Raw genomic sequence first — 14,156 nt, forward strand, 5'->3', positions numbered from 1 at the left:
AAACAGAGCAAAGGGGCATTTTAATATCAATAATAAAAATAAAGTTCTCTTACAGGGAGCATCTGGAAGTCGAGGGGAGAGAGGAGACAAGGTGAGCTGGAGTTTCATCTCTTCATTGGATTCATTATACAGGACTTCATTAAGATTAGATTTGGAACAAGTCCAGCAGAGATGTCCATTTTTACGCTCATCATGATTCGTTAAGCAATTTAACATTTATGTTTCTCTCGAGTAAATATTTGAATAGATTTCCAATTTTATGTAAGACGAAAGTGCATACATTGAAAACGATGTCTCGTCAATGATCTGTCAATGAATTGATTATGTTTCTGTTAGTATTTCTAAATGCAGTGCTGTAGAGTGTTTTATAGTGTGCAGTTGCAGAACACTTGTGGATTTCGATGGTGAGCTTGCTCTGATCATCGCTCACCCAGAGAGGTTTCCTCTCCTGAAACAACCACTAACCTGACACTAGACCCACAGAACCTCACAGCTCTGCTTCCTGTTGTTTCAGGGCGAGACCGGGCCAATGGGTGAAAAAGGAGACAAGGTACTGATCCAAATAAAAGCTGCATTTTACAAACAATATTTTTCATTTTAAAGCTATTCCTGAGTACAGTCTTCATGTGTGTGATTTGTAATAAGTTAATTTGCCGTGTGTAGGATGTCTTTTATTGTATTGCATTCCGCAGTCTGAGCAGACGGAACTGCACCCCAAACTGCACGGGGTGACATTTCTGAAACACATCACGGATTCATTTGTACAGCAAGCTCGCTCTCCTGGATTACGATGTCAATGAACCCCTTGGAATTAGACTTAATATTTGACTTTTTACCTGTGCTAAGTTTTAGAGTCGTATGTTTTCTTCTCACTCACTTTTCAGTGCCAATAAATAAGGCAGGTGCGCTAGACAGGTCTTGAAGTTGAGAACTGCAGGGGTCAGGCCAGGAGAAACTGATTAAGCCTCTTTTTCTTTTGATCCTGGAAACAGGGTGATACAGTGACAGTCACCGGGCCACCAGGAATCCAGGGGAACAAGGGAGAAACGGTGAGTGAAATCCAATGGCAGTCTGGGAATGGTTTCAAAACGAGTGTGACCCCAGTGCCTTGACACCTGCTGTGCAAAAGGACTTTGCCTTTTAACACAACACTCTGTCATGGTTTTCATTACATGTTACTCCATGCTATTACTGGACTCCGCTTTCGCAAAGATAAAATGCTGGGTCATGGTGGGACTCAACCAGGACGTAGCTTCGCTACCCTCTGCCTGACTATCCCATGTGTTTTGCTCCACAGGGCGATCGCGGCCCCAAAGGGATGCAGGGAGAGAAGGGGCTGAAGGGAGAGGAAGGGCTGTCAGGCCAGCAGGTAAGGAGGGCAACCTATACTGGGAGGAGCATGACTGGGATAACCATGACCCCAGATTAGCTGCTCAGCTCTTGGGGAGTCCTACCTAGAATACAGATGCTCTTAAACGTTTCCAGCCTGGTTAAGCGGTCATTGCTGTAGATCCAGTTTACTAGACTCCATTCAGTCCATAAACGGTTAATATTTGATATACATAGCAGACCCTGATATTGATGTGACAGGGCCATCTGAAATTCCTGTTTTATCAGATGGAAATTACTGGATCTAACATTAAAATTAGCTACACTGTTTAGTTATTCTTATTTTCCCATGGTTATACTATGCCTTTAACTTAGTTTACCACTGTTTTCCCATATTTTTCTAATACTTTAACAAACATCTGTGCTTTATAAAGCTTAGCTTTCCTTTGCCATGCTTTCACTGTGTTTTGTAAAACTTTGCTATGCTTTTTACTATGTTATTTTGCCGGTAAGTTAGTTTTAATGATCCAATCCGTTTCCTGTGGCACTGACCCGTGTTCTGTGTTGTTGTCTTGTGTTCCTGCCAGGGTCCGAGCGGAGAGCAGGGCGAGCGGGGGTCCCCAGGGTTCCAGGGGGCCAGGGGGCCCAGCGGGCAGAAGGTGAGAGCACAAAGAATTCCCTTTGACCACCCTCACTTCTGTACCGAACCCCACTATGTATCACTGCTATCCCCGAGTCACTGAACTGTGTGCTGTTGTGTATTGATTGGTGTAACAATACAGAGTAACATTGCACTGTGTGCTGTTGTGTATTGATTGGTGTAACAATACAGAGTAACATTGCACTGTGTGCTGTTGTGTATTGATTGGTGTAACAATACAGAGTAACATTGCACTGTGTGCTGTTGTGTATTGATTGGTGTAACAATACAGAGTAACATGCTCCCCTTACCATTGTTTAGTGGAGCTTTTCCTTCTTAAAGGTGTTGTTGTTAAGGTTTTTGAAATGATTTGTCTTACATCTGCCATTTTCACTGCTCCCCTTATCATGGAATGCCACACTGCCCATCACACCTCAATCTCCATGCTAAAAAGCCTAGTCTGGATGCAGCCGAGTTATGGGTTGTACAGCATTTCCTAACTTTTGTGACTTCAAGCTGCACCATTGAAGTAAATTACATTGCCATATTTGTTTGTACGGAATTTCCTGACTTTTGTGGTTTCAAGCTTAAACCATTGCTTAAACCATACCTGTAGCAGTCCCTTGACGTGCCTGTCTCTTCTCTCTGCAGGGTGAAGCTGGGGCGCTGGGGGTCCCAGGAGAGCCTGTAAGGAAGATTTTAAAATGTGTTTTTTACAGTGGTGTTGCATTGTGCCAGTTCTCATCCTCTCTTGTTATCTCAGGGCTTGCCAGGGAAAGACGGGTTCTCAGGACCAAGAGGGGAGAAAGGGGAAGTTGGAATCACTGGCATGAGGGGGCCCAAGGTTCGATTTATACACACATACTGTACAGACACACACTCCCACATGCACACACACATGCACACATACTGCACAGACACACTCCAACACACACACATACTGTACAGACGCACACACCCACATACTGCAGACACATACAAACTCACACATACAGACAGGCACAAGTAGAATCACAGAATAACAGAAGAGTATCACACAAGCACACACACACACTTGCTGATTCAGGACTGGGTTTAAAGACAGATATGCTACACTACACTTGCCACTTACTAACACTCTTACCCTCACCAGCATTGTATACTTGATAGCTGAAGTAATGACGTTTGTTTTCAGGGTGATCGTGGATTCAAGGGAGCGTGTGGGAAGGACGGGATGACAGGAGAGAAGGGTGATGGAGGTATTCCTGGCAGACCTGGCCTTCCCGGGAGGAAGGGAGAGCTGGTAAGGAGGAGACCAGTCTTCTACCACATCGCCTCTTATATAACACTCACGTCCCATACAACATCTTACACAACGCCTGCGTCTTGACAATGCCGATGTCTTTATCGCAGTGCTGCCGAGAGACTAAACACGCAAGGATCTATTCTGAGAGACCGCCTGGAGCTCCAGAGACAGCGAATCACATCACAGCCCGACAGTCTTTAACCAGGGGATTTTTAACAATGAGTTGAATCTGAAATGAATGAATTTGGAAAGCAAACACATCAATACAATCTGCAAATAAACCCTTGTGTAATTGTGTCACTGACCCTCCTTAAGAGCCATATCCAGAAAGCAGTAGCTTGCAGGCAAATGCGCTGGCGTAGCGTGTTAACAGCATAGTGCATCCGCTCCAAGCGCTCACGGACCAGCACAATCAGAAATGCAGGCGCTGGACTAAAACACAGTTCTGCAGTAAAAGTTTTCTCTTCCAGGATTAGGGTGAGAGAGTATAATGATGCTCTACAGTGACACCCGAATGACAGATGAGTATCTGTTTCAGACCGGAGGCTGCTCATTCAGACACTGGCTTCTGCTTCAATGATCTAATTCCGTTGCCCCAGAATTTATAACCCTGGATCTGCACCAACCTCATTTCCTTGTAATTTTGTTGTATGCAGTGATGTCAGTGTTTACATCATTAAAAAGGACTAAGATAATCTGTTGGTAAGAACACAACAGGCGGCTGCTGCAAAGACACATTTACAGTATACTTTTGTACCATTTGTAATGAATTGGCATCTCAGTTCATTGAACTGAATGGAAAGGCAAGGGCTGGATGTGAACCGCAAACCATATGGTTAAAAAAACAAGTGTCTTACCATTCAGCTAAAGATCCAGCTCTATAGTAGAGAGGCGAGTGCGCGGCCTATGCTGATGTCAGTACTATTAACTCATCGGCTGCTAGCACCAGATTCATTACAAGTTGTGTATTATAATGATGAACCTTGCAAGTGACCTTTGTTGTTTTGTGGTGCTTGTGTTTCAGGGAGAGGCCGGTATCCCTGGCCAGTCTGGGACGCCTGGGAAGGAGGGTCTGATCGGCCCCAAGGTGAGTGCAGCTCATTCAAACTGGCCACTAAGAGAAACAGCTCAGTGTTGTAAGACTCCTATCTTTCATAAGGGATGTTTTCACTGAGAGGGTAAGTCATGCTGTTCTATGTTTGCAGGGTGACAGGGGGTTTGACGGGCAGCAGGGACACAAGGGACAGCAAGGAGAAAAAGGAGAGCGGGTAAGTGACAGTCCTGCGTTGTTTCTGATTCGTTTTATAATTGTACTGGGTGTTTTTTTTTTTTTCCCGCTTGTGACAATTTGGAGTAAACAGCTTTGAGACGCAAGCCTGTGGTCTGGGCATTCATTAAACAGAAAGAACAGAAGGAAAAATTATAAAGCATTGCGTACGGTGCATGTTGTGGATTAATCAGACTTCTCCCTCCCTCTATTTCTTTCTCTCCCCTACTCTCTCTCTCTCTCCTCTCACCCTATTCCCCCAACCTCCCTCTCTCAGGGCGCCCCTGGAATTCCAGGCCCCCCCGGCTCGAGAGGCACGGAGGGGATCCCTGGGCTGACAGGCTCCCAGGGGCCAGTGGGACCCAAAGGACCGGAGGGAATACAGGGGCAGAAGGTACTGTCCAGCCTGCAGCAGCAGGGCTTATTACAATCTAGAGAACCATATTCTCAAAGCGTTTACTCCAGTCTTTAACTGACTCCTATTTTTTGACTAGGTGGTAAAACAACCTGTTAATTTTACATCAGTTGCAATAGGGAGTTTCCACTGAAATTCAGCGTACAGGACTACGGAAACTCAGGGCAGCAGCAGCAGGACACTTATATTAACTTGTGGAATAGAAAACATATTTAGGAATTTTATTTATAATGTAAAAAAAAAAACATTAGTCACGATCAGGAAGGTTGAATGTTGTAGACTTTCAGTGCCTTCCAATGTAGTGGAAAAGAAGAGCACTTGCACTGTAGACTGATACACATGATCAGGAGTGCTCTTTATTCTGTATATTGTAAGACAGGGACTTTGTTCAATTTGTTTATCCTGAATGAAGGATGGCTTTATTTTTTTCTGTCCTGTATAATGTATTCAGCTGGGGCAATCGCTTTAAATACAGATCAGAGCTTTCCACCCTTCACACAGCAATGTTCTTGAAGTGCTTGTGTGTTTATTCCAGGGGGAGCGAGGTCCCCCAGGAGCTTCTGTGATGGGGCCCAGAGGACTCCAAGGGATTGCGGGGGAAAGAGGAGAGCAGGTAAGAACCAGCTTCTTGCGCAAATGTGTTTTTTGGGGGGGGGGGGGGGGCTTTGGGAGGTTTTGGTTCAGTTTTTGGGGTGCTGCGTGGTTGTGGTTCATTTTTTGGGGTGATGTGTGATTTTGGTTCAGTTTTTGGGGTGCTATGTGGTTTTGGCTCAGTTTTTGGGGTAATGCATGGTTTTGGTTCAGTTTTTGGGGAGCTGTTTGGTTTTGGTTCAGTTTTTGGGTTGATGTGTGGTTTTGGTTCAGTTTTTGGGGTGATGTGTGGTTTTTTGCAGTGTTTGGGGGGTTGGGTCGTTCATACACGGCTGTATTTCTGTTTTCACATTGTGACACCTCTGTTTCAGGGGGATCGCGGTGCAGACGGTTTGAGGGGAGAGAAGGGGGAGCCCGGCATGATGGTAAGACAGCTGGTCCAGTCAGACTCCCTGGTCAGTCACTGATCCAGAGCTGGAGCCTGCACCGCCTATTAAAGATAACATGGTACTATTTAAATAACACAATTGGCAACAGCAATAGATTCACAAGACTAATCTTGTTATGAGAGCTCTGCTCAGCTGTTACAGCAGTATTCAGTGTTGTACTGAACTGGCTCTCGTTTCCACAGCTCTGCTGTGTGAATGTTTGGACAGTTCCTATAATGCAGTTGAAAGCAGCCTTGTTTAAAATGCATGTCCGGTGGCATCATGTTTGTTGCTGTGTGTGTGTGTGTAATGAATATGCTGTTTGTTTCTCTGTGTGTGTGTAATGAAGATGCTGTTTGTTGCTGTGTGTGTGTTTGTGTGTGTGTAATGAAGATGCTGTTTACTGTGAAAGCTGCCCTGCGCGTTCTTGTTAAGGTGTTTTATGTTTGTTTTGGGGTTTATTACAGACCAGTACATTGAGAACTCACGGAATGCCCTCCATGGTTCTGCATTAAGGTCATCAAGCTTGCTAATTTGTGTAATATACTGTATAATTGTTTGTTTTATTTTTACCAGGAGAGTGAGATTCGCTCATACGTCCGCTCTGAGATGAGCCAGCACTGTGGTGAGTGTCACAGACAGACAGCCAGGATTACAGACAGACAGGCAGGCAGAGAGACAGACAGATAGACATGTAGAGAGTCAGATAGGCAAGCGGACAAACAAGCAGGTTAACAGACAGGCATATATAACTACATTTTATATATATATATATATATATATATATATATATATATATATATATATATATATATATATATATATATATAGAATATATTTTTTTTTTTTTTTAAATTTTTTGCATACTTCATATTTTCTTCTTTTTTGTTTTGCAGCCTGTGGAGGTAAGTTACCCAGTTTTCTCATAAAAATAAATGCTTATGTGGATTATATTCAAGGACCGACACTCGGAATCTAGAGAAGTAATGATTCTCACCAACGGACTCCCTTTTCTTCAACTAAACATTGTTTCTTTTTGTGTACACTGTGTGTTTTTGTTTGTTACAAATTAATTTTTTGTTTAGATTCCTAAACGGCATGTCTGAGTGTTTTTTGATACAAGTTTAGTCTAGCAATGTGTCTTAAAGCACAATAGGTAAGCTGTGTAAAATACAGAGGTATAGTGAGCATATTAAACATTGGAAAAGCACGGACAAAACTTGCAAAATTACCAGGCACGTTTCATGGTAAACTTTTCTAGTCATTAACCGTGCATCGGAGCAGCATGTGGAATTGATCCAGGCTTCCACAGCTCCTCAACGCAGCTGAGACATGCCATTTAAAACTGTTCCTTAACTAACTACGCAAATCAGAAATCCTTGCCCAGGGCTTGTATTCACAAACTTGTGCTTGGGGTGCCGCTGTCACAGGACAATATCACCAAGTGATATGACACAAGACTGCAAGCACAGCACAGCTCAATGTAGATTACCAAGGGATATGACACAAGACCAAAAGCATAGCACACCTCACTGTAGATCACCAAGTGGTTCTTTATAGCTGGTATGGATCCATGTCCTACCTTATCCCATTTCATTTTTGTCTTTTAACAAATCAGTCTTTCGTTAAATGATCATTTCATCTTATTATGCATCATACAAGTAGCCCGTCAGGACCGTCGCACGTATCGTGATGCACATCGTATCGCTGCCTGCATATCGAGAGATGAATTGTATTGTTGCACCCCTGTTGTTTAGCTCATTAATTCGTCCTGTGGCTCTGTTTGTGAGTGCCAGGTCTGCAGGCGCTGTAAGTTTTTTGTCGTGGACGTTGTTGTTGCTGTTGTGTGTTGTGTCTACACTAACAGAGTGGAGTTTTGTGTGTGTTCTCTGTCCTTTCTGTCCTTTGTCCCCTGTCCCCTATCCTCCTCCTCCTCCTCCTCCTCCTCCCAGACTCTCCATCTCGTCCGCCCCTCCAGTCCTTTCGCACACGCTCCATCCCGGTGCTGCAGCTCACCCGCTCGAACGAGGAGGGTGAGTGAGTCAGTACGTCCTAAACCAAGCGGCTGCATGGCTGGGTGCACACTGCTAACTGCAACTGGAAGCAATACGCCCCTCCCTGTCCCGGCACAGCAAACCTTGAGACATGCATCTTTAGCCTTTACTAATCTACTGATTCACTTCTTTTGAGCAACTTGCTATCTTTTTACTAAAATATTGATAATGTTTTAAAAAAAAGTTATTGTTAAAAAAAACAACGAATTAAAGTGAAAGTGCGCTACATTGTGACTGCAGAATGATGTTGGACTGAGGGTTAATTACTGCATTGGAACTGCAAATTCTAACGCTACAGTGAAAGCATGGTAAAGTATAGCTAAGCACTGTAAAGTCCAGAAAGGTATGGTAAATCCTATTTAAAAACAACAATCCACTGTTGTAAAAGCCTTGGAAAACTGCAAAAATTACGATGGAAATGTACTGTGGTAAACTCCCATTCCCTCCAGAGGGGCTCACTCTAGCACCCTGCCTCCCCCTGCAAGCTCTCAGCTTGAACTTCCTCACTGTCTAAACGCTAACCCTGCCAATAAATACACATTGACTGTGCTAGGATTACACAAGACTTGCAAGAGTGTCAAACCCAAGTTTAATTAAAGCAAGAACTGTGCCAGGATGACACATGGGATAAGGAAGGATTTCATGCATTGCCTGGCACAAAACTTGCATAATCCTCACTGTCCTTTGCTTTAGTTCTTCCTGCTGCAGCGCCTGTTAAAACGAGTTATCCAGTAGTCTGTGGTGCTCAACAGGCAGCAAACGCAGAATACACCAAACAGATCTTTGTGCTCTTGTTTAAATGCTACCACTTCTTGACCATCTCTCTGTGAATGTCTTGATATATATAGAAGCAAATTTTCTAACCAATTTCATGAACTGAATCTGAACTCGTGAAGTTTAAAGACTTTCACCACACTTTCAGCTTTCTGTCAGACTGCTTGGGGACCACTCAAACCACCCCCCACTGTAGTGGTGCGATTATTACAATAACTGCATGCTGACTAGCATAGGGAACCGGCTGGCTTGGGGTGCATTACAGATCAGAAATTCATATAATTGACTGTAAAGATCGCTTCATAGTATTTGTGAAACACTGGACTGGTTTTCAGCTTTAAAAATCACTGGGCCACAGCTTTACAGGCTAGGTAAATGAATGTCTCTCAACTAGACTAAAATAATAACAATGCTCTTGTATCGTGTGTACTAGAGCACTTCTCTGTCTTGCTGGTTAGACATTTTCAGAGTATACCTGGGTTGTGTAAACCCACCGCATCCAATGTTATTGTTATAAGGACCTTGTTGAAATGTGTTTCTGAAACGATCAGTGCTGAAACAATGCGAGCTGTCAGCCTCCTAAGTGCTCATGCCTGCAATGCATTGACATCTCAGCCCATTGAGTTAAACAAGCTGAATGGAAAAACGGGCTGACACAAACTGTGAACCTCGCGACTCAGAGCCTTCATCCGAAGAGATAGCCCTGCCATCAAGTCATGAAATGGTTAAATACATGTGTTATGTTGGTGCACCCACTGCAAAAGAAAAAACAATGACACTTATAGCAGGGGTTTACCAGCCCAGTCTCCCAGTCTGTAGGTCTGATCAAGGACTGTCTGCTGGTATGGACGAGCTCAAGGCAATCGCAGAGGAAGAGCAGTTTACCTTCAGCAGTTCAGAGTTGATCTAGCAGGGATCTGATTGTTCTGATTGCAGGAGGGGTGCTGATAGCAGTTCAGAGTTGATCTAGCAGGGGTCTGATTGTTCTGATTGCAGGAGTGGTGCTGATAGCAGTTCAGAGTTGATCTAGCAGGGGTCTGATTGTTCTGATTGCAGGAGGGGTGCTGACAGCAGTTCAGAGTTGATCTAGCATGGGTCTGATTGTTCTAATTGCAGGAGTGGTGCTAATAGCACTTCAGAGCTGATCACTTCAGCAGGGTCAGTAGCACAGTGACTCCCTGCACATTGAGACCTTGTTTAAAGACTAAGCAATGTTATGCAATGCTAGTGTGGGGGGATCCATCGGGGCTGGACCTTGGTACAAAGCCCTGTACTGTTAGTGCGGAGGCTCCATCGGGGTGGGATCCCAGTACAAAGCCCTGTGGTGTTAGTGTGGAGGTTCCATCATGCTTGGCCGCGGGGTGCTGGTTAGCTCTGGTCTCGATGCCCCATAACTGGTTGGCTGGCGGACTGGGGCTCTGATGGTGTGGCGCCCCCTGTGTTTTAGGGAGGGAACTGCGTGTGGTGGTGAACACGAACGACCCGGACTATGAACACGTCTATTCCGTGGAGAACTACGATGATCCGGAAGAGGAGGAGCAGGAATTCTACCCCACAGTCACCTTCACCGAGGGTGAGTGCTGCAAATAATTGTCTGCAAATTCCTGAATTCCAACGTGTCAGCTGCTACTTCTGTGGTGTTCCAATTCAACTCATTATCAATTTGTGTCCGACTAGAAAATAATAAGGACACAAAATGAGCCATACCAGTGACCCTGTGAGCAGACTGCTCTACACAGCGACTCCCGCATGGTCACGTAGCGGTTGTTTTTTTGCAGGTGAAACGAGCACCACGGACCCAGTGCAAGCAAGGCGACGCAAACGAGCTTCCTCCGACAAAGGTAACAGGACACTCCGCACCCAAAGGGTTAACTAAATAACCCCCTGCATGCTTGCTCCTCTGTAATCTAACAGACCAGAGTTTCATATTCTAACAGTGCGGGGCACCAGGGGGTCTAACTGACCAGCGTTTAAAATCGACAAGTGCATCTTCATACAGATGCTGTTATCCATGTCTTTATTTTTGCCCATTGGTAGTCAGACATGCACAAGAACAGTTATGGCAAAAATAAGATGTGCTGGAACATTCTGAAATGGTTTTGATGAGAGTATCCTCACAATTTATAACAGAAACCCAACCCAACCACACCTCCTCCTCCTCCCCCAGACCCCTGCCTTCTGAACCTGGATGAGGGCACCTGCTCCCGCTACACACTGCGCTGGTACTACAGCCCCAAGGTGGCAGAGTGCCGCCCGTTCATCTACAGCGGCTGTGAGGGGAATAGAAACCGATTCAGCACCAAAGAGGACTGCGAGCTGCAGTGTCGGGACACCCCCAGAGGTACGGTACTGCCAGCCCTGCCTGGAGCACAAGCCCAGCCAACGTGACCCCCGTACAAGAGCTCCCTTCTTATTTTACTGTTTGACTCACTTGAAGTATATTAAAAGTGTACTGGAGTGGGGGGAACAATATATATATATATATATATATATATATATATATATATATATATATATATATATATATATATATATATATATATATATATATATATTATATTGTACTGAAATGTTTTGTCTTTAATAAAAACATTTGGTCCCAAAAAAAAAGAATCAGAGCCAGAGCTGTTAAGGTTCCCTGGATTACTGTGTGGCTCCTGTGCACCAATTATTAAAAGCAACAGGCCTTGGAGGATAAGCACAAACCGATGCAGAACTCTTCATTGGCATGTACAGTGCAGCTCAATTTGTAATGATGGAAAGGGTGCTGCTTCTAATCATGCAGCTTAAATCAGTAAGTTTGAGACTTGCTGCACTGTGAGAGGTTCCTGCTTTCAGATGACTGGATTCTCAAAGCTATTTACTCCAGTTTGTCACGAGCACAATTTATTTTTCAGAAAGGAAAAACGCACCCAATAAAGTTAACAAACCATCAATAAACAACTAAGACTTTTAACTCAGGGGCTTGAATGACGTGTGCAGTCGTCTCTTACTCATTTTAGATGTTTTAATTGGGTTTTCTTTATCCTTTCTGAAAACAGTTGCATAACGACAATTCAGAGTAAGAATCTAGCCCTATCTCCCTATAAACATTTAGTACGACTCCAGCTAAATGAAACGTTCTCAATGACCGGATTGACCAGTCAATTCAGACTGGCGGCCGGACGCAGTGAACATATAACGTGTCTTCTTTCATCCCTCCTCTTTGTTTCAGACTCCGTGGCGGAGCGAGGAGGGAGGTGAGAGTGACTGCAGGCTACGAGGTGACCGCCGTCCTGTAAAGTTTACATCCCGAACACTTCAGGAACAAGCAATTCCCCTTTCTCTCCTCCCACGGCTGGGATCACTCCCTCATTTCAGAGAAGGACCAACTCTCCCCGTCTCCCCCGAATCCTGGTACAAAATATTCCCAACTTGCCATTCCAAAGATGATCGTAATCCATATCCGACACTCCAGAGGAAATATTCCCTACTTGACATTCCGAAGACACTCAGGATTTGCAAATGTGTTCAGCCGAGTGAAAATGAACCAGGCCAGCTTCACTCTCATTCTCTCACTGTGGTTGGAGTTTGGATTCCTGTTTTCAATTTCTTTAAGGTGGCCAAGCTGAAATCTCTCTGGAGCACTGAGACGCTGAAGTCACACATTATACAGGTGGAGTAATCCCTTATAAAAGTTTCCCATCGTAAAAGCACAGTAAAGCATAGGTAAGCATTGTAAAGACCCTCAAGGTATAGTAAAGCATATTAATAAATACGACAAACCAAGGTAAAACTAAGGTAAATGCATAGGATAACCATGAGAAAAGCATGGTAAAACTGCACAAATACTGAGCAAAAATGGCATGGTAAACTCTTATAAAGGATCACACACATTGCATTAGCCTGAAGGGTAACATCTGAACTCCTGTAACAATCTCTATTCCCCTAAATACCAAAGCTCCTTGGTATTTGTTGTTAAGCAGGAACTCTTTTCTAGGTTCCGCTCCTTGTACAAAATAAAAACAGTTCTGGTTTTTCAAACTTGCCATCTAGGCTGTCCTTCCCTCACCTTTACAACAGAGTTCCAGTCAATGGAACATGGAGTGTTTTAAAAGCCAAGATTAATTTTCCTCTCATCCGGGGATATTCATTTGTTACCAACACAAAGACTATATCATTTGAACTTCTACAGATTCAGGGTTCTCTGTTGCGTTACAAGTGTTCAGTTTTAATACAGAGTTACAGAGAGTTTTCGTTTTGCTTTTTTTAAACCCCATGAGAGACGGTTGCAGACTTATTCCTTGGCCTTGATTGTAATTTTGGGAGCTCAGAGTCACGTAAATAAAGAACACTTCAAAGCGGATGCTACTTCCCCCGTTAGCAGTCCTGTCTTGCAGTAGGCAGCTGTCCGATCCACTGTGGCTGCAATGAGCCTTGCTGTCGCTGCGTACTGCAAAGTTTCTTGATGAGAAGGGGATCTGCTGTTTTTATTATGTATAAAATATATATTTTTTTTTTTTGTAACATTGCATGTCTGTCACTGCAAACAAATATGGTGCTATTTTTTTTTTTTAATTGTCATTTTTAAGTTGCATTTTGTTTTTAAATTAAGACAAAACGGAGTGTACACGTTATGTAATTACGAAAACTAAAAAAAACAGAAGTATTGTTCCACAGTCCTTCCTATTGCAAAAATTGTAAAAAAATAAAAATAAAGAAATAATCCAATTCTGAACACACTGAACGTTTATTTATGTGTTTAATATTGAGAACTAACATGATTGTTAAGTATGCACACTGCAATACAGTGAGTCAGAGAACAGATACGAAGACAGCATGAGACACAGCAGTGTGCACATGTATTAGAACACCTGAGGATACACCTCCCCTCATTTATATCCTTTATATACCTGCCTGCATGAAAACCTTTACACTTCCACTCAGTAATCAGTGCTATAGAAACAATAGGCACGCATATGGGAAAATGTTACACTAAACAACTTCTAAAAAGTCTTATGCATTTTACCATTTGTGGCTATGAGTTCCTTTTCTTTTGCTATTGTAAATTAATTGCATGTCTGGCCTATCAAAGTCCTCAATCAAATTAGACTAATCACTAATTTGCCTATTTTGACAGTTTTTCAAGATTTTCAGTTAGTGGTTTGATTTCATTGCACAACCAATCAAAACCCCAGAAGCAGTTGAGTGTTCTAATAAATGTGCACACTGCTATACCATGTTAAGGTCATTACAACATAATGCAATTTGCAACATTTTCTGTTTAGTTAAATAAAATTTATATATAAGTGACAAAGCGGGATGTTTGCCACATGCAGGACCGTGCCTGTATATTTATTTAAACAAGACAGTGCCTGTATATTTATTTAAACA

The 14,156-nt window shown here is 43.3% G+C and overlaps 1 protein-coding gene across 5 annotated transcripts in view; it reads left to right on the forward strand.

The window, feature by feature from the left end:
• LOC121328804 (collagen alpha-1(VII) chain-like) overlaps positions 1-14,133 on the forward strand; it is a 107,988-nt gene extending 93,855 nt beyond the window's left edge. For 4 of the 5 annotated variants that reach the window (XM_041273875.1, XM_041273874.1, XM_041273877.1 and 1 more), the window contains 20 exons: positions 56-91; positions 515-550; positions 993-1,049; positions 1,298-1,369; positions 1,917-1,988; positions 2,621-2,656; positions 2,733-2,813; positions 3,144-3,251; positions 4,279-4,341; positions 4,460-4,522; positions 4,799-4,915; positions 5,472-5,549; positions 5,899-5,952; positions 6,532-6,580; positions 6,852-6,860; positions 7,908-7,988; positions 10,231-10,356; positions 10,562-10,624; positions 10,951-11,124; positions 11,998-14,133. In XM_041273875.1, coding sequence (XP_041129809.1) covers positions 56-91; positions 515-550; positions 993-1,049; positions 1,298-1,369; positions 1,917-1,988; positions 2,621-2,656; positions 2,733-2,813; positions 3,144-3,251; positions 4,279-4,341; positions 4,460-4,522; positions 4,799-4,915; positions 5,472-5,549; positions 5,899-5,952; positions 6,532-6,580; positions 6,852-6,860; positions 7,908-7,988; positions 10,231-10,356; positions 10,562-10,624; positions 10,951-11,124; positions 11,998-12,026 — 1,404 coding nt within the window. In that variant the 3' untranslated portion in view covers positions 12,027-14,133. The remainder of the gene's footprint in view (positions 1-55; positions 92-514; positions 551-992; positions 1,050-1,297; positions 1,370-1,916; positions 1,989-2,620; positions 2,657-2,732; positions 2,814-3,143; positions 3,252-4,278; positions 4,342-4,459; positions 4,523-4,798; positions 4,916-5,471; positions 5,550-5,898; positions 5,953-6,531; positions 6,581-6,851; positions 6,861-7,907; positions 7,989-10,230; positions 10,357-10,561; positions 10,625-10,950; positions 11,125-11,997) is intronic. The other variant, XM_041273878.1, reaches the window with a different exon arrangement.
• The last annotated feature ends 23 nt before the right edge of the window (positions 14,134-14,156 follow it).

This window comes from Polyodon spathula, chromosome 16, assembly GCF_017654505.1.
Source record: "Polyodon spathula isolate WHYD16114869_AA chromosome 16, ASM1765450v1, whole genome shotgun sequence".
In the NCBI taxonomy this organism is placed as follows: Eukaryota; Metazoa; Chordata; class Actinopteri; order Acipenseriformes; family Polyodontidae; genus Polyodon; species Polyodon spathula.